At 39.5% G+C, this 20,271-nt stretch overlaps 1 protein-coding gene across 1 annotated transcript in view; it reads left to right on the top strand.

The window, feature by feature from the left end:
- Positions 1–10,815: 10,815 nt before the first annotated feature.
- Positions 10,816–20,271, top strand: part of asic1b (acid-sensing (proton-gated) ion channel 1b) — a 147,296-nt gene continuing 137,840 nt past the window's right edge. The window contains exons 1-2 of the mRNA XM_027279610.1: positions 10,816–12,286; positions 19,787–19,982. Of these exons, the coding sequence (XP_027135411.1) occupies positions 11,925–12,286; positions 19,787–19,982 (558 nt within the window). The 5' untranslated portion in view covers positions 10,816–11,924. The remainder of the gene's footprint in view (positions 12,287–19,786; positions 19,983–20,271) is intronic.

The raw sequence follows: 20,271 nt of genomic DNA on the forward strand, positions 1-20,271 counted from the left end.
CAAATCAAATTTTCTGTATGTTGGCAAATATGTTTTGTAAAGAAAAGTTGCCACTTTTTCTTCACACAGAGTGGAGGAGTTAAGTTTCAGGAATTAGCTGTGGTCATATTCAGTTCCTGCATACTGACTCAATGACTCTTAATTTCAAATTATTACTTACTTTTAAATGTGAAAATATAAGATAGAAAATCAGTGCAACTGGTTTTTTCTTCTTATACAATTAAACTTTGAGATGTTTTAAGAGTAGCTTGTGATTTGGTACAGATTTGGTCTTTGGTCTTTGGTCTTCCATAGCAGTATGGCCAAACAGTAGATGGTGCTAAAGACTAACAAACACACAGAATCTCCACTTGGCTCAATAGGGACGCATAGCATCTCTATTTTATAGGAAATGGACAGACGTCATGTAGTCCTGGGATTTCTGTTTCAACACCCAAGTCCATTTTACATATGTATTTTGATGTAATACTTAATTGACATAAAACAAGAAAACATTTGAAGAATGAAAATCTACATTCCCAACTAGAAAGATTTCAATCTAGTGTGAGAACTGAGTTCAAGAAATTTTCTCTCCTCTACTTTGCTCTGACCTCTTTGACATTGAATGGTTAAATCGTCCAAGATGGATTATGTGATGATTTAAGTACAGTAAGTCTCTAAGTACAATATATATATTAATACTTTTTAAAAGCCTTTTACTTGTTCTTAACTGGTCACACTGATATTTCCAACAATAGGTTTCTGGACAATGTGAAGGCCTCTGTTGTCTGTCTTTTTATAAAACGGTCCTTAATTAGACAGAAAGTCATTAAAACTATAAGGATTTTGGATTATTGGCTTATCAGGCCATTAAGGAGATAGTCACACTGACTGGTAATTGAGCTGGCCCCATGACACACAGGGAAAAAAGGTCTTAATGCTGCAAGACGTCCTGATCAACAGGGGCTCCACTATTTCGCTATTTTCTCATGGAGCGTCTTCATCCTCTCCAAACTCCTCTTGTATCCCTCCACCACCCCAACCTTTTCTTGCAGAGGCATAAATCAAATGGGGAGATCAAAGACAGGAAGTGCTGGGGATGTGTTAATTAAAGATGTTTGCTCTTGATACAGCTTCCTCTCGTTAATGAATAGTCGATTTGGTTCCCATAAAGATGTCTCACACACACAAGCAGGAAATTGAGGTTCCAAAAAAAATTAATGGGATGCACTGATTGGGTCTGTGATAGAAAGTCATGGAGGGTTATCGTAGAGTAACTGTTGATTATGTCAATGTGACACTATTTGAAAAGCTCAAACTGTTGCCAGAGTGGAGCTAAAAGATTTAAACTCATTTAAAGTTCAGAACTACCATTGATGTTAGCGTGATGTTATTACTGCTACCATGAGACGCTGTTGCCATCAGTATTAATTTGGCCACTTGGTGGCAACAGAACAAGCTTTTAACACAACACTAACTTTTTAGCGAACTGTTGCCCAGTAGGTTTATCATAGCTGCCTCCTGCTGCTATGAAAAAGACTGAAGAGAGCAGTGAGACTGAACTAAAACATTAAAGCTGCAGGGTGTAAAACCAAAACAATGACCTGAAAGACACACAAAAAAAATAATCCACAGAGCTGAAGGAGTTGCAGTCACATGATAAATATCTGTAGATTCATCACTACAAACAACCCCATTTGCCCCAAATACGCTTGGTCATTTGCTAAATTGTTAATAAAAAATATATAGATATGTGCAGCTTTAATCTGCACACATTTAATAAAAATAAAAAATAAAATCCTGAAGCTACATTTTGTAGGGTGCGGAAGAACCTTTTTTTTCAAACGTATTTTCTATTTTGAAAAATGGGAATGCTCAGTGAGCCAGATGTTTCTCATAAAGCTTCTACATGGATACTTCCCTCACTTACAAAAACATTAGTTATTTTGCTTTCTTCTAGGGTTACAGTTGTCCCGATTACACAAGAGTACTTTTGTCTAAGAAAATAACAGACATCCTGAGGCTTAAAATGCTAACAAAAGGTTCTTTATCACAGCACACTTGTGTCCTTGATGAACGTTTGTACTGTTCACAAAACATAGCCACATAGGCAAACTATCTACAGACAATAAATGAGGTGAGGTTGTGTAATATGGCATTATCAACATCAGAAAACAGTGGGAACAAAGGGGAATAAAAGATATTCGGATGTTATCATGAGTGCAACATTCTCACTGAAATGCACTTTTCTTGATCTGTATCCAATCTCAATTCCAGAAACTGTTACCTCTCTTTACATTTGTTTGTGTAAAATGCTTTCTTTAGAAGTTGCAGTGCTAAATTACTGCACAACATGACACTAATCTACAAACAGTCTACAGGGACCAACAGTGTATTAGCACTTTTCTCTGCTGGCTGAGAAAATGTGTGCATCAATGCTGCCATGCGTCCTGCTGGGTGACAGCAGTGAAACTGATCCACTGGCCTGTTTGCAACCTTTAATTGCAATTATACCACAGTGAAAACAATCAATACATTTTCTCACTGCCCCCTCAACTTGTCTTTAGCGTTCTCACCGGCTCACTTTACCTCTCATATTCCCTTCCTCACTCTTCTTTCAGCCTGCATCTCTCTTATACGTGGCATAAAGGTGCCATATAGGTTGTGGTGTGATGTGGTTTATGGGGGGCAGGGATGAGGCGGTGTTAACTAACGTGCCGCTGGAGAAAGATGATCTGCTGTGGCTCAGAGTGCCTGATTGATCCTGTGGAGTACTGTTCATCCATCTTTGTCCTCCTGTGACTGCTGCTGCTTTCACCTCTAGCTCTAACCCCCATCCACCCCCCCCTCTACCCTGGCCACAGCTGCTGCTGTGCTGCCTGGACTTGGCCCTTGGTTGCAGCAGTGATGTCTGGTCTACTGGAGAGGAAAAGGAGACTGTTGCTTCAAGCTTCCCTCACTAAAGGATAGAGGGAAGAGTAGAGTGATTAAAAACTGACATTCCGTGTTGCTTTATCCTTAAGCATGATGCACACTAAAACTAGAAATGCTCATTAATAATCCTAAAAAAAAGGTATAAGTCACTCAACCCAAGAAATAAATACACGGAATTAGCTTTAGTCTGAATTAGGTATAAAATATTTTGAAAGATACAGACAAAGTAAAAAGCAGTGATCAGTGTTACACAGAAATCTAATTAAAACAACCACATACAACAGTGAGGAGAGCTTGTGCAGCTGTTTTGTCAAGCATGTTTTTTATTGCACTGCACATTTATACCTGTCACTGCCTGTCAACATAATTATTCCCAGAGGAAAGCGGGAACAAAATAACTATATGTCAATTAGCACTAACAGCATTAACAGAGATTGTGTCAGTCATTTTGAATAAGTGTGCTTCGATAACAGTAACTTGCTCATTTGAAGACTAATGTGTCACTGCACGAGTTGTTAAATTCTTTCATGCCATTAAGAAGTTCTTTTTTTCACAACATAATAAACCATCAGAGGTAAAATGTGATGTACTGGGAGGAATAAATGTGTTGAAATTGGGCTGTTTGAAGTCTGAAGATGGTGTGAGTTTAACAACACGGTTCTGAGATTAAGCAAACCTCTGATTCCCAAATCTATTGTGTATTCTGTCAATCATTATGTTACCACTGACAACTGGAAGTAGAGAGTCAGAGAGCGCAATCTCAAAGCTTCACTGGTCTGTGCAATACCACTTTCATGCATGGCTACTGTCTACACTATGAGTGGAGGTTAGAGAGGGGGAAATTAACTTGGACTTTAATTATTTTGAATGGTCAGAGGAAATGAAGTTGGAATGGTGAGTGTATAATGGCCGCAGATCTTTGTATTTAGATGATTTGGATTCATAAAGCTAGCTGCAGCCACGAGGGTACGATGAGTAAATGTTGCAAACCTTCATCCTAGCTTGGTAAACGGTGTGTAGAAACTGTTGATGCAAAAAGTTTTCTTGGTTTTTCCCCTGCTGTCCTTGACTGGTGCACAAATATTTTGTCTGGCTGGTCTGGTTTCAGTGAAAATAAAATAGATGCTGATTCATTCTTAAGAGTAGTGGAGGGCTTTACTCAGCTCTTGCCTGTGTATTTCATTTTGTCCTACAGTACTAACAATTTGAGTTAAAGCTATTGATCGGGCCCTATGTGGCCTGCCAGCTACTTGGTAAATCATAGAAAGGGAATCTCAAAATGTCTTTATCAAGAATATTTCGTCTCCCTCAGAATAAGTAAAAAAGGGCAGGCTCTTTTGTTCATTTTATTGAAAAGGTTCCTTAGCATTTCACATGTGTGACTTCCTGTTTTTCAGATTTGAACTAAAATCAATGTGAATTCATTCAGTATCCCAATAGGCACTCTTCATGGTTAGCTATGAAAAGTAATTGCTGGCGATTTAATTTTCAATTATCTTTTCAATGAAAACGAATTCTTTTCGTGGCGAGGTGCTCATTTTGCTAAGCCCATATCTCATACATGCAGTGGCACGATACGTTTTACTTTTGCCTTCCTCTCAAGTACAGCAGTATACTGTTCAGTAGACCACCAATGAAATAAGAGACAGAGACAAAGAAGGGGTGTGAGGGGTTGGAGTGAGGGCTGCATGTGAATATTTAATTAGCTGTAAATGAAAAGAAGTTATTAGGATTAATTCCTCCATAAGGCTAATTTAAATGTTCTTTTGCAGTTCTCATGAGAGTAGAGGTCTGTGTGCAAGAGACTGAGGTAGAGCTCCTATGCTGGCCCTTAATGGGGCTTCAGCTGTGGACAATGGCCAATCACTCAAAACTATGGAGCAGTAATGAGCTCAGAAGTCATCACCGCATACCTAATTATCAGAGACTGCGAACAGCTTGTTTTGCTCATGAAAAATATAAAGGAGTAGCACAACCTTACCTTCTAAAATATATAACGGAAATGTTATTGTTGCGATGTGTTGTTTCAGACATCAGTGGTGAAAGGGGATCTGCCTGCAGGCCAAAATACTCGCAACAGCACATTAACAGAACATTTCACTGGTTTTGCGTGGCGCCTCACTTTGTTAAAATGTCAACACAGTAACTATAAAATAAGTGTAAAGGTCTCGCATTACTAGCTCTCCGAATATCTCATGACGCTCATCTTGGATTGGGCTGGAGGCTGTAAAAGCACACAAAGTTTGTGGATGATGATTCTAAAACTTTTATTCCAGGGGCAGAGAATCAATCTCGCAGTGGAGAAACCTGATGCTGTATTGAACTAGAGACACAGATGAATAACCCATGTTCAGACACAATCAACCACTCTACGAGGTAGAGATAGCAGTAGTGAGATGACACTATACCTCCTCACCCACAAATTGCATTCCACCACGTCCTTCGCCTGTGCAAACCAGACTCTGATATTAAAGTGGCTTGAGATATGATGGTCAGGCCTTTTGGTAATAGCTCCAAATGCCTACTATTAACTTAGGTAGAGGTGCACGCTTGAGAATCAAAATAGGAATGGGTATTTTCTAAATGACTATTAGAAATTATTTGGGCTGCAAATGAATTCTGCAGGGAGTTACTACATAACGAACAGATGAATGGACGGTTGTAAACTTTCTGTTGAGAAAAAGCCCATCATGATTTGCTTTGCATCAGGAACACAATAATAGGTTACATGGCTGGGCATTACCCTTACAAAGGTGCACATGCCTAAGTACGGCATTACTTGAGGGAGAAGGCAGTTCAGTGCAATTGAGGGTATCGAAGCTTTCTGTTGATGGATTCCGCTGCTGTCGATAAAGGCGTCCTTGACTGATAATGATCATTGCCCACTAGGGTAGTATGCATTTGTCTGAAACCTGCAGATACTCATTATTAGATCTAATGACCATCTGTCCATGAAGACCTTGTCTGCCACCTTCTCATGACGTCATCCTCTGGACCAGCACCAAGACAATAGTTCTATAAAAGCAGGTCCTAGTGGTCCCTGGAAGCAGACTCAAATCACCAGGGTCAAGAGCCTCTTGCTCCCTCTGCGTCCTGCTTGCCCAGTGATAACTGAAGAGACTTGTCAATGGGACCCCAGAGTGTATTCATATTCTCTGCCAGCTCCCACTGAGTTGGTTGGCACACCACATAGCCTTGGCCAAAGTAAAAGCCAATCTGCATGGAGAGAGCTGAAAGGAAAGGAGGACACTGGAGATGAGAGGAATGGAGAGATTGGATAATCTTCCCATGTGTGTAAACCTACTCTCACCACTAGTGTAATCCAAATGAAATATTAAAGGAGACTCGACCTCACACATGAAGCAGTTTTCCGTATAATTGCTCTACTCTATTATGCCGTTTGGTATTGAAACAGCATTATTACATTATTCAACTGTTATATAAATATGTACTGATAAAAAAACAAGTATTTACATAAAATGTGTTGTCATTGGTCTTTTTGACACATACAATTCATATTTAACCTGATTAGCCCCATTCCCCTTAGTTCCTTTTTTTACTGTTGCACATGTTTGCAGTCAAATGTCTAAAAACTACTAGACCTATGTTATGGTCTAGTCTAGTTATATCATTTGGTTGTCTGTCAAAAGCGTCATATCCCTCTATAACTTTAAGAGAAACACAGGCAAGCTCAGAGAGTAAAGAAGTCAGTGAACGTAGCTAAACGTAGATTCTCAGCTGCAATGGTGGTTGTTTAACAATGAAGACAACAAATCCCATGATCCCATGCTACTTCACAATGTTGTTAGCATATATTAGGTAGGGGATTAGTTGATTAGTTGAAAAAAACAAATACATATTGTGCATACAAGTTGCTTGTTCTGCTTCAATCTAACTTGTGAATGACTGCTTGAATTTGAAAATGATTGATTTTAATGAGTTGACGATGATTCAGTATCTCAGAGTACCTCAGAGAAGTAATAAATGCTTCAGCATCGGCATGTGCACTTCTTTAAGATAATCACAGAGTAACAGAGTTACAGAGGAACACGTTACACACAGAAAAAAACAACAACATTATTTTACTGGAGCATAGAGACTGTGAACTTCTAATATGTATGCTTTTATATATTCATATGTCCGTGTTAGCGTACACAAATGGCTAACTGTCTTTAATGCATTTTGTTCTCTCTTGTTCCCAGGACCTTTCAATGGTTGATGGTTTTATCCTGTGCAGTGTGTCATAGTGGAAGACAACAAACGCTGCACTTCTGGACGAGCATGTTGGATTGCAAACGTTGACCAGCTATAAACAACAAAGAAAGATATGCAGGAGCACAACTGTAAACATGACGTTATGAAAAGAGAAATTGTGTTGGTGTGCTCTGTAGAAACAGAGGAAAGGTCATTGTCACTTTTCTTTCTTTTCTAGGCTTTTCTGAACAAGAACAGCCAGTAGCAGCACACAACCTATCATTGTTGTTCCCATAATTCAGTCCCTAGTACCCTTTTCCCAGTGACATAACAGACGTAATGAAATACGGTAAGTGACGATCTTGAATTTATGATTGTATAATGACATTGCGACAATTGTAACAAATGATTATTTTGAATATTGTAAACACACCATCCTAACACTCATCTATTGCATTTAAAGGCCCTATCAGTATTCTTTTTGACAATTTATTTGCAAGTGCATTTACATAATGTATCTCTGACATTAAGGACAAAATAGAGGGGAAAAACATCTTTCTAAACTAATTATTTAATTTTCAAAAATGATAGGCCTGCACTACTTCTGCTTTTAAAAAAACTACAAATTTAAACCACCCCTTTATATCATAATTAATATGGATAGTTGAAGTTAAGAATTATACTAAAGGACCATGTAATCACTTTGATAGGTTTGGCAATAATATTTTCATTACGTAGTGTGCCACAAGCAATGCCCAGTAAAAATAAAAAACATGTTAATGCATAATACCTGATAACTGTGATAGAATACACACTGCAAAATGTGTGTAGCAGTTATCACCTTTTAGTTGATAATCTGAATAATTAAATAATTATCCATTCACGGAACACCAGAAGTGCTGCCAGTAAATCTGAATTCTTTTCAACTTCTGAGCTTTCAAAATACCCTTTGAAAAAATAGAGACTGACTTTTACGGTGCCAATGGATGGAAATATATTCACAAGCAGGTCTGGAGAGAAGAAAAGTCTAGGCAGAGCAGAACCAAAGAACAGCCTGCAAAGAAAGCTGTACTGAAAAGTGATTTTGTCAGAGAGGCCTATTCATCCAGGTACCTCTGAGGAGCATTATACTATCATATTCTTCAGAATAATGTAAATGGATAGAAGTATTCTCTCAATGAGCTACTCTAGCATCATTGTGGTACTAACAGACAACCATGATAAAGGCTTTATTTGAGTAAGCAAACGTCGCACCACCTGCTATCAAACTGTACCTTAGTAATTTAATATGTACTGTAATATCAAACCCATGTGTGTCACTGCTGCACAATGTCTACCCAGAATTCACATCACCACACTGGAACAGAGCATGCCTCATCTTCCCAGCACTGCTGATCAATATAAGATGCCACATTGTCACAGTCAATACTATGGCAAATGGCAATTATGGACGAATTATGAACAATTTCATGGGTGAGTTCCCCTTTGCCTCTTGGCAATACGGTTTCTATGACAGATTTGGCACTGACAGACTTGCGACACATCTGCCTTATTGGATGTGTTTGGCTCACTCACTCACTCTGACATATTTGGATGTTACATTCAGTCAACTACAGAGAATTGGTCAAGGGAGAAAATAGATTTGTTCAGGGATTTACGTGAGCCTGTGTGCAACTGTCTATATGCGTGTGACTGCATGAAAATGCCACAATGTGTATGTATGTGCATGTGTATATAAAATGTGCAAGTACGACTTTATAACAGGGCTCAACAACAAGGACTGCCCGATTACCTGGGTCAAGTAAAAACTCAAAAAGAGTTAAACACATCGTTTTTTACCAGAGCTGATGATGTAAACAGCTAAGGAGTCATCTTTCTTCTTCTCTTCATTCTCTGTTGAGAATTGTACTTGCATACTACCGAAAATGGCAACGGCGAAGACAAAGTTTGCATAGTTTGTGAAGCGCAAGCGAGCAATACAGGTATCCTGGAAACAGGAGATTAGTTGGGCAGGGTTAGAGGATGTTGGTGAAAGCTATGTATTGCACAGTTTCCTAAAAATGTCTATGGATGTCACATCAAGAGTTAACAGCATCTTGCTTGTTTAGCAGCTAGGCAGGGTGTCGACTGTACGAATGAAGGCTGAGGCAAGTCGGGTAATCACGAACCTGATTACAGCGAATCGTGTTTCATGTTTGTTGTAGTTTGGCTCCTGTGAGCCGTTTCTTAGAAACTTTCATTAAATCAGAACTTGCCTGTCCACCCTAATGAGAGGCTTCTACTTCAAGCTGGCCAAGTGCTCCTCAGCTCAATAACCACACTACCATGCTATTAGGACATAAATTAACTGTAACTCTGCTGCAGCTTTTTCGTTTACTTTCCTGCCTCTTAGACAATCTGTCACTACACTGACTCAGTGTTTACTGTTTTGAATTTACTCTTGACAGTACTTTTCACTTTAAAATTACACAAGAAGACTGTAAAAAGACATGTTTCAGGCATCTTCACCATAACCAGCTCTGAATACATATAAATCCCAGTCTGCTATATGATAGGTAATTGCAGGAACATCTTTGTGACTGTTCATTTCTGAACTGCAAGCAATTCAACATATTACTTTGTTACGTGTTGTAAAAGCTTGTGTTGTCCATTTTGTTAAGTAGTTTTCTTAAATGTTGTATTTTACGCTTAAGGGTCTTGTGTGTAAGACATAGAATACCTTAGAATGAGCCTCTTATAAGTGCAGACACTGCATTGAACCGCCATGTTTGTACAGTATCCCTGAAAAGACAAACCCAACACTGGCTCAAGATAGAGTTAAGAAGATAGAGGATAGATATAGTGTAGATGTAAGATGTAGTGTTTCGTGTTTTTCATGTGTTTTGTGTATAGCCACCATAGTTTCTCCACGACACTAGGAAGAACAGGGTGAGTCGACCTTTTGCTTTCTGTGTGAATTTTGCAGCCAGAGATTTACCTACATGTTGTGAGGAGAGGGTGAGGCGGGGGAGAGTATTCATTTGGCTGCAATTCACTGCTAGATTTCACTGAATCCTACACACTGGACCTTTAATGACCAAGCTGACTTACCTTCAGAAATCAGTTTACATCTCCTGTAAATTATATGGTCATTTGTCACTGTTCGGATGCATTTATGTTAAGACAGATTTACATTATACAGAGGAGCCAATATTAAAACTGTATCTTTCTATGTCGAACAAGATTGTCTGCCTATAGTTTAAAACCGTCAACTTAAGTTCAACTTGTTGTATTCAACTGTTTGTCTCTTGGACCAGAAGACCCTGACTATCAGTCTCCATTTTGATTTATAGAATAATAAAGGGAAAAAAGTGTTAGTCTGTGATAATGTCTTGTTTGTTCATTTTTCTGTTTTCTGTTTCTAAACTTTTAAATTATCTAGTAGATGAGCTAATTTACATTTTTTTTAAAGACATTTAAATGAAGTCATTTTACATCTCCTGTTAATAATACGATAACATTTTGTCACAGTTTTGCTTTTTTAAAATGACATAACAACTTTAACAGTACCATGCATCATGCATACTAGCTCCGGGCACAGTAGTAGGCAGCCTTAGAGTGAATGACTAATTTTTGAGTCATATTGTATCGTCATTGCTGCTATTAGAGGCTCAGTGCATCAATTGTTAGCTCGCTTCTGGTTTAAGGTTTAAGTACATGCACAGCTCAAGTGACACCGACGTTGGGACTTCGTCACCCTGTGTAAAACACATGCCATCCTATCCTTGCTCTCTCCTGTTTAGGGCGAATTTTAATTGATCCGGGCAAACCGCGTCCGCCTCTGAGGTGGTTTCCCTCTGAATTCATAACAGCTGAGCTATTCGAGCGACAATTTGCCTTTTTATTCCCAGGTACACATTTTTTTTCCTCCTCCTCCAGATAAACCAACGGAATTCCAAATAAAGCCGGAGTAATTATCCCTGCATTGTTGTGGAGGCAGCTCGGAGGAGGGAATGGATGCGAGCGAGCGAGCAGAGGCGCACCGAGGCAGCTACCTGACAGACCCAGCTCCTCTGTGATGCAGCTGTTTATGCTTGGCTGTGAAAAAAGAAAAAACCCAAAACCTCCAGGACACCCCGACGAAAACGCTAACGAGCGAGAAATCAGTGGCAATTTGTTATTCTACACGTGCTGGGATTGCATATGAGGAGCAGTGAAAGCCATGGTGCCAGTCTACTCTGTGCTTTACACAGAGGGAGAGAGAGAATACACCACCGCTTTGATTTTCTAATTCATTATCCCGTTTTTTTGCTCGCCGATGTGATCTCTACTCCCTTCTTTCATCGTGATCTTTGATTTTTTCTTTTTCTTTTGCAGATCTATCCGGTGCTTTTTTTGTTGTTGTTGTTATTGTTGTTGTTGTTTTGAGGCTGGAAGCAAAACATCAACTCGGTAATAATACAGAAGTGTGCGAGGAGAGGACAGTATTGGCATCTATCCATGCGCGCTCCAATCCGGGTTATTTATTATGGAACTGTGACCCCAGCTGAGGTACATCACACGCTTTCTCCATCTATACTTTCTCCAAGTGTTTTCATATAACGACGGGGTATTTTTTTAGGGGGCCACATTTGGGGTAAAATGTTCTGCATGTCGGGCTATTTTGCCGGCTTTCAGTGACGCAACATCTCCCATAGACTGCATGAGAAATACATGCGTAGAAGGGCGTGAACTTGCAGACAGTACCCATCCTTACCATTAAGAAAGCATCTACTTATCTATAAAGCCAGTTTGCAACCCACTACCCTTCATTCATCTAAACTCGTCCTGGGGACATAATGGATCTCAAAGCGGACTCGGAGGACATGGACTACAAGCAGCCGGCTCCCATTGAAGTTTTCGCCAGCAGGTCCACGCTGCATGGCATCTCGCACATGTTCACTTATGAGCGGATGTGTATAAAGCGCAGCCTGTGGATTTTGTTCTTCCTTGGCTCCGTTGGTGTTCTGGTGATGGTGTGCGTGGACCGGGTGCAGTTCTACTTCCAGTACCCCCATGTCACCAAGCTGGATGAGGTTGCGGCTCCGCTGATGATATTCCCCTCAGTCACCTTCTGCAACCTTAACTCCTTCCGCTTCAGCCGGGTGACGCGGAACGACCTATACCATGCTGGGGAGCTCCTTGCCTTGCTCAACAACAGGTGCGTGTCCTGGTTCACGTGTACTTTACCTGTGCGTTAAAGGTTCCCTGGAGCCTACAGTAGGTCTACCTGTTGGTATGCATGATGCTACAGGTAAGCCCGCCAGTGATTAAGTGCTTTTATAGCAGACATACTGATCTTTGATTTCCTGCCACTCAATCACCCACCTCATCTATAACACCCACTTTCTTCTGTCATGTGGGTTAAAACAAACCAGCATTCAGCACACAGATCCCCAAAGAGACACACTGGCTGCTTGGATAAGATTTTTGTCTTGGTGAAACCCATCTGTGAGAATTTAATAGTTGTTGATACAGGATTTGATTGTGTCCACTGTATAATATGAGATAACAGTCACAAGATTGAAACATCTGGCTTAAACAGTGGAGTTTTTATTTGGGCACTTTCAGTTATCAAGAAACTAAACTACCCTCTATAATGCAATGAAGTGAATTGAGAATCACCTCCTTGAATCCACCTACTAAATTCTGAAAGCCCCTCTTTAAATATTCTCTAAAGGGTAGTTGTGCTGATGCATGTTAGGTCTTGCAATTTAAATCCACAATCACTTTTTGTGAAATTTCATTTTTTTCTTTTGCATAGCATCGTTGATATACAACCTTAGATTTTGCTTTGCTTTGTCTGAGGTAGTGCAAAGCAGTGTTTTAACACCTGTATCACTGGTTGGACTGTTAGTCCAATGTGCGAACATCATGGATGAAACCTTTTAAGGCTTTCAGTGAGTATGAACTTGGAATGACCTTAGCCTGAGGTAATTTAGAAAAGAAAAAAAGAAGGGGGTACAGATGAAAGTTTCTTTTGTTTGTTCGTTTTTTCAAAAACCTGGGCAAATGCTCAGCATTAGAGTTTTTTCTTTAATAATGTGGTGACATTATAGATCACCTCAGCTGAAGAACCACACTGCATATATGCTGCTGTATTTACAAAACCTTAGTAGAGAGGAGATTACCCCTAACACCAATCTGTTGGAATATGTTGATACGGTATTAGATCAAAAACAAAAAGAAGGACAATTTGTATCACATATCATGTGAATCCCTCAGGTAACGGATAATGGATGAGCTGTTTCCAAGTGGTTATTATAAAATGATGAAGGAGAAAACGCCGCTGGTGTATATCCTTGCCTCATCATTTTACAGTTCATGTGATACAAATATCTCAATATTGGATAAGTAGACGAGTAGATTTTTAATTCCCCTGCTGGCAAAGTGTGAAGAGATGTGTGTGTGTGTGTGTTATTCACGCCGTCCCCTCCCTTTACACTTGTTGCTTTGATCATTTAGTCTTTCGACAGCCATGACAAGCTCACCGTTGACTGTTGAAACTTCACATTTTTTTTTACTTTTCTTTGCTATCTAGCCACCCAGATATTCAGATCACGTTTACCAGTAGAATACAGATAACTGTCCTTGACTCTGAATTTACAGCTATAGCAGTAACATTTTCACCCAACCACACAACAATAGACGCAGTTTACTTGAAAAATATAAGACATACATGACAAACAAAAACACCTAAATACCATCTTGAACACATTAGTCAGTGTATTTTTAGTGTATTGATCCACACAGCTCTGCAGCTGAAGGCCCAGTTGGACAGTACTTCAGCAGTACATGCTGGAATGACACAAATCCAATTTCTTGTTTTCATACTGAATATCGTTGCTCTGTGACCTCTATATGCATCCATAATACAAGTGATAACCTTACAGGAAAGCAATAGATTGCATTGCCTGGGGCTGCAGTTCTAGTGCTTTGTATGGTATGGATTTCAACCAGTGTGCCTACATCCTACGTGGATTTGTTTCTCTGTGTTTGTGCTGTCAGCTGAAATGGCAAACAATTAAAATATCAACATAGGCTTCCACCCTGTTGATTTATTAGCGCGAGTTGAGCCAGATATCCTATAAGATGTGACATGCACCTGAAAAACGTAAGGGCACTGAGTGATCAAGAGAGAGGAAAACAGAAAAATGAAAGTGGTGGCATTTGCTCCAAGTGGTGGGGGGGGGACTGGAAGCAGAGGCAATTAACTTGTGTCTCGTAAGCTGTGTGATGAACAAGTCTTTATCCCTGTGTAATTAGTGCTGTTTGTTAAGCTACAGAGTTGGCCCACTGATTAACTCTCTCATCTTCCTCACTGTCCTCTTACTTTTTGCCAACTCAAGAGATTGGTGACGTTTTCTTCAAAGATGATGAGGCAAGCTTTGTTTTACTCTCTGACAGTCTCACATAGGTAGGTAAAAGTACCGAGTGATAAGGACTGTGGAGAAAAAACAAAGGATATGGGAACAGCTTGAATCTAACTTGTAGATAAAAAGTTCTCAGGGTTTCCTGTGGACAACGCTTTTAAATGAAACATTGATTGGGTAGAAAACAATTCAGTGGTAAGCTTCTTGATGTCAGGAAACATGCTGTGCATTTTGTTAGAAGATGGAAGTGTGGCTGTGAGTCTGTGTCCATCACTTTCTCTAGAGGAAAAAGGAGGAAATATCTACCCTTGCGGTGATGCAAGACTGTCTTAGAAGCTATGACATTACCAGTTACCACCTTAACACACCACAGTAGCAGTTTCTGTCCCAAAAAAATCAATCACTGTGTTTTTGCAGTCACACTTGACAGTGCATAACATTACGAGTAAATTGCTCAATTTTATTTTTATTATGTCGCAAAGGCAATTACATGATAATTAACAAAAGAAAGGTCATTTTGAAGTAGGCGTAGGTTATGTGGTGAATGCTGCCAAAAAGTGTTGAATCAGCTCGTGGAAGTCAGAGAAGCGAGTCTTCTGCTGCTTGCGCAGTTATAAAGCTTTCACATGTTTACTGAGCTTGCAAGCATTCTCGAAATTTACATGAGCCGCGTATGTGTAATAACACAAAATGTAACGCTCGATAACTTTGACTGCGTTATCTGTCTCAGCAAGATCACAGGTCCTACTGTGGGTTTTGACTGGTGTAAAAAGTGCTACGTAAGGGACACGCAGAGGTCAGATCATCATGCAGAAAATACAAAATCAGAGCTGATCTAAAGCTGAATTTTGAAACATTGATTTGCATTTAGATTGTGATTGTTTACCAGACTATGATTGGGTCAAGGTTTTGAAATCCATCATGGCAAGGTGTTGCATGTTATCACTGTATTTGGCCTCTTTGGTTTGTTGTGTGGGAGATTGCTTTTCATTGAAAACAGAGATATATTTGGGTTCACTTCATCTCTCCATGGCCCCTGTTTGCATTTCTATGATCTTGTCCAAAGTGGCATAATAACTGTCATAGGTGCACCATCATTAAGATGTGATTATCAAAACCATGCTACCAGGAGTCATTGCAGTTAGTCATTTCCAAGGACACTGCACAAACAATCATGGTCCTCAGTAGAATATGAGTTCAATTAGGACTAATTGGATAATTACCTGAGATTATATCAAGATGTGTTCATTGTTGTGTCACACAGACACCAACTGTGGTATTAACCAGTTTAACTCAATGGGAGTGCAAATTGCTATTTGAAGACCTGGTGGTGATTACAGTTCTGTGACCACAGTCTAACTGTCAAAGTTCAGCCTGAAAATCAGTTGTTGTTTGTACTTAGTCACTCCTCTCATGAGGTGGCAAAATGATGCAGATGCTCCTTCATTCGTTTTAGTCCCCGCAAGAAAATTAAAGTGCTTGTGGCCCATAATCCAATTTAGTCTCCCCCGCCCCTACGTAGTGAGTTTGCTGTGATTGCTTTAGGGAGCAGTGGCAGGGCAATATTAAAAATCTGCCCATATTATTGTGATTGTGTGCGCTTCAACTAAAGCCTCCTGACTCGGGGATCTGAGCACGCCGTCTTAAGTGCTCTCCTGGCAGCTTTGTGTTGCTTATAAGACAGAGGCTCAGGATACAATTCAATTAAGTTCAGAATGTACCACAACAGGCTGTATCTTCTTATAACAATAAAGCACGACAATGTAGTGATGTAGTGCCAGTGTGGGCCAGAGGACAGAACTAGTCCTGCACTTTTTATCAAAAGATACATTTTTGTTTGGTCACTAACTGGCCAGTATGATTTGACTTGCCATTTCCAGGGCCACAGATAAACCTTTTCCAAACATTACCATTCCTGCACTGGTGAAAGTTATGTTTAACTCACTGCAAATACTATTGCAGCTTTTGATGTAGATAGAAATGAATATATAACGTTGACAGTCTATTATGACATCATAGAAATTAGAAACATCTGTAAACCATTAACCATTTTACTATTTTTTCAACATGAACATGCTGTTTTTTTTCAACATATACAGTGGTTTATTTACTGACGAATTAAATCAGTTTGTCCACTGGAGAATGAGCTAAATAATTTTAGATAAAATGCAGTGTGTACTCCCAAAGGATATAGGTCATTTGTGTTTAAGGTTAGTCTGCTTTCAGACATTATTTAAAGAGCTGGTTAAGTGCTATTCAGGGTAAAAACCTACATGTCTCCTGGTAATGAACTTCTATAAAAACAAGGTAATTAATACACAAAGCCAGCCAGTGCAAGATGTATTCACACATTCACACACAACTGCATTAACCCTGCATAACCTTAATTTGCTTTGATTTAGTTTCAACAATATTCAGATGTATTAAGGAATAATAAATAATAAATAAACAAAATAGAAACTAATGAAAATACATTGCTCAGTCTATAATGTTATTTAATATATGTGGTCTTTCTCTCTCTTGTCTTTAGTCTCTTGTGTCATATTAATTACTACTGCTTGTGCCAATTATACTTGTTTATATTATACATATTACAGTGTTTATATTAAAAAAGTGTTGAATACAACACTTTGACATGATTACACAAGAGTTGATAAAAATGCAGACATGGCATGGCAGTACTGATATTTTATTAACTGACTTGCTAGTAGGTTTGATAGTGACTGATGAATCTATTTATTAGAGGAATAATTAGATGAATCATTATATAAATTAACTGTTGAAATATCTATTATATCCAGCCAGCATTTAATTGGCCTTTGGTGATGTGATACACATGATTTTGATGTTGCATTGTGTTGAATTTGCAGACAGTATTGCGGCATTCAATTCAACACTTGGTTGGGGCAATCTTCTCCGTCACAGCAGTGTTGACTCCATCTTTAACTCCAACATGAAGCATGATGGATTCCCATCTCTCATCAGAGTTATGAGTGCAGTAGAGAGAGAAGCAGTCCTCATTTCAAATTACAGCACATACTGTCTCTCATGGTGAATATTTTATTTCATTCTGTTTGTAGCAGGTAAACAACGCCGCAGTGAAACATATTACATTTCTTGTAATATGGTTGGGACACAAGTTGAAAACACATTGCCAGCGGAATATTAAGGCAGTGCTCACCAAAGAGAGATAATGTAATATTCATTTTTTATTCATGGATCAACTTACATTATTTCCATCATCAAGGGACAAAATCGTGTTCATGAGCAGTGACAAAGCTTGACCTTGTGGAATTAAAAAAAAATCCATTAAGATTTACCACCAATTATGGTTTGAAATAGTGCCCATATCCATGAGAAATAACTCCGCTGTCAGCGTCCACAAAGTCATTCACAGATTTATTGTCAGAGGAGAAGGGTATGCCTTTGTCTCTCTCTGTCTCTCGTTTCTCCAGCTTTGAGACAGACTTATTCATGTTTGCAAATGTAAATTGAGCTGTCCGAAATCATTATAATAACACAATAAATGAACCCTATTATAATGCTGCTGTTCTCGCACATTGCACACAAATGCATGACTTCATATCAAAAGCCAATGCCTTACTACTTTGCTAATTAGAAGGAAATAGAAGAAATGACTACCTTGTTGCTCAGTTAATTCAAACAACCATTATGCAGTCTTTTACAGCGCCATTCACTCTGATAGACTCTGTGCGTCCAAACAAATTATTCTCATAAGTGTCTGTCAGTAATGCTTAATCTTAGCGCTCCATAATTTGGATGCTTGTACCACTGATGGCCCATCTCTCAGCAGGGGTCATCAATGGGTCGTCTTTTCTGCGAGCAGGGCCACGCTAGTTAATTGAGGTTAATTTCTATCTGTGAATGACTGTGAGCAGGTGCTATAGAGGTTGATGGTGGTTGTCAAGCAGAGGCATGTCATTAATGACTTCCCCAGTCAAATCAAGTCAAATATTATTTATAGAGCTCAAAATCACAAAGCATAATTTGGTCTCAGGGAGCTTTTCAATCAAGGTAGACAATTTCATTTTTACTACTACTACTGTATTTGTGTGAAGAAAAAAGACAGTATAACAAGCGAGAGTGATTATGTTTCACACAAAAATTGCTATGTGTTTTGGTTTGATTTACAAGCTAAATAGTCTTTACACTCTTTTCCAGATGTGGATCTTTTCCATATCCTCAACCTGAATAACAGCATTATGAATATTGTTATACTTGCTACGTAGAAACGCTCTGCCGCCACGCTTCCTAATTATTTGCTAGGATGATTACCATGATTGTGTGTAAAGAAATACTCCCATCCTTTAAATAATGAACCATTTTCTCCCAGTCGGTGACACCTGTGGCGGCTGGCATGCAGTAGCTAGGCTGCCAGTTTCAGACAACATTTGGATAATATTGTGAGAGCTCGCTAACTGCAGGTCTGCGAGAGCTGGCATGCACACATGTACCTTTCATTCAGTTAGAGGGCAAATATGCTCATTTTTCTACCTCTCTATTAATCATTTACAAGTTAATCCCTTTTGTCCTGCCAAAAAATGTTTGTCTGCCAGCCAAAATCTTGAAATGCATGTTTTAAGATGGAACTGAGGTCCAGATAAAGTTGTGCCTTGCTCGGCTGTCTAAGGGAAGTCAGTGGAAATCATGTCTGGTCTGTGTTATTTTTTTTTACTCTTTCATAGGTAGGTTAAGGTTTTGTTTGAAGCCGATTATGTTCGCATGGAAGAGACTGTTAAGAATTGCTGTCTCTGAAAAATCATTTGACCCTTTTTGCTTTTCATGCTTGAATATTCATTGTGGAGAATTTTAAAAGTGGAGCCAGAGAAGTTGTGAAAAAGTGTGGATGGGATTTTTAGATAACATTTGTTTTGTTGAATGTAAATGTAAATGGACTGTACTTATATAGCGCCTTTCTAGTCTTTCGACCACTCAAAGCGCTTTTACACTACATATCTCATTTACCCACTCACACTCATTCACACACCGATGGCGCAGCCTTCGGGGGCAATTTGGGGTTCAGTATCTTGCCCAAGGATGCTTCGACATGCAGACTGGAGGAGCCGTGGATCGAACCGCAGATCTTCTGACCCGCTCTGCCTCCAAGCCACAGCCAAGAAAATAGTAGTAAAATATGGTCAAGTAATCATAGAATTTTAAATGTTATACTAGTTTTATGCTAAAATTAAGAGATTAGACAAGGATGCTTTATAGGTGTTGTGCCTTCTGATGTCTGCATTAACTAAATCCAGAACCTTCTTGACCAGGTATGAAATCCGGGACCCACACCTGGTGGAGGAAAGCATCCTGCAGATCCTGAAGGAAAGGGCAGACTTCGACAACTATAAGCCCCGCCCCTTCAACATGCGCGAATTCTACGACCGAACAGGCCACGACATCAAGGACATGCTGCTCTCCTGCTACTACAGAGGCATGGAGTGCAGTGCTGAAGACTTCAAAGTGGTGAGTCAGGCATGTCAATGGTTAAACGGCCTCTGCAGGACCAGCTGACGCCTGCCAAGAGGAGGGTGAGCCGAGTATATTTGTGATACAAGGTCAGCGTTGAGTTAGTTTATTATAACGTCTATATAATACGACCTCTGCTGAGCAATCGCCGTTGAAGTTTGCTTTTGGGAAATGACATGGCAGGATATATAAGGCAGTGAATTGTATAGACTGAATGCAATCTGTTGGGCTCCATCAGTCCAGATCCATCTGTTTCCCCTCAGGATGGGAGTGAGAACCTATATCA

This window comes from Larimichthys crocea, chromosome VI, assembly GCF_000972845.2.
Source record: "Larimichthys crocea isolate SSNF chromosome VI, L_crocea_2.0, whole genome shotgun sequence".
In the NCBI taxonomy this organism is placed as follows: Eukaryota; Metazoa; Chordata; class Actinopteri; family Sciaenidae; genus Larimichthys; species Larimichthys crocea.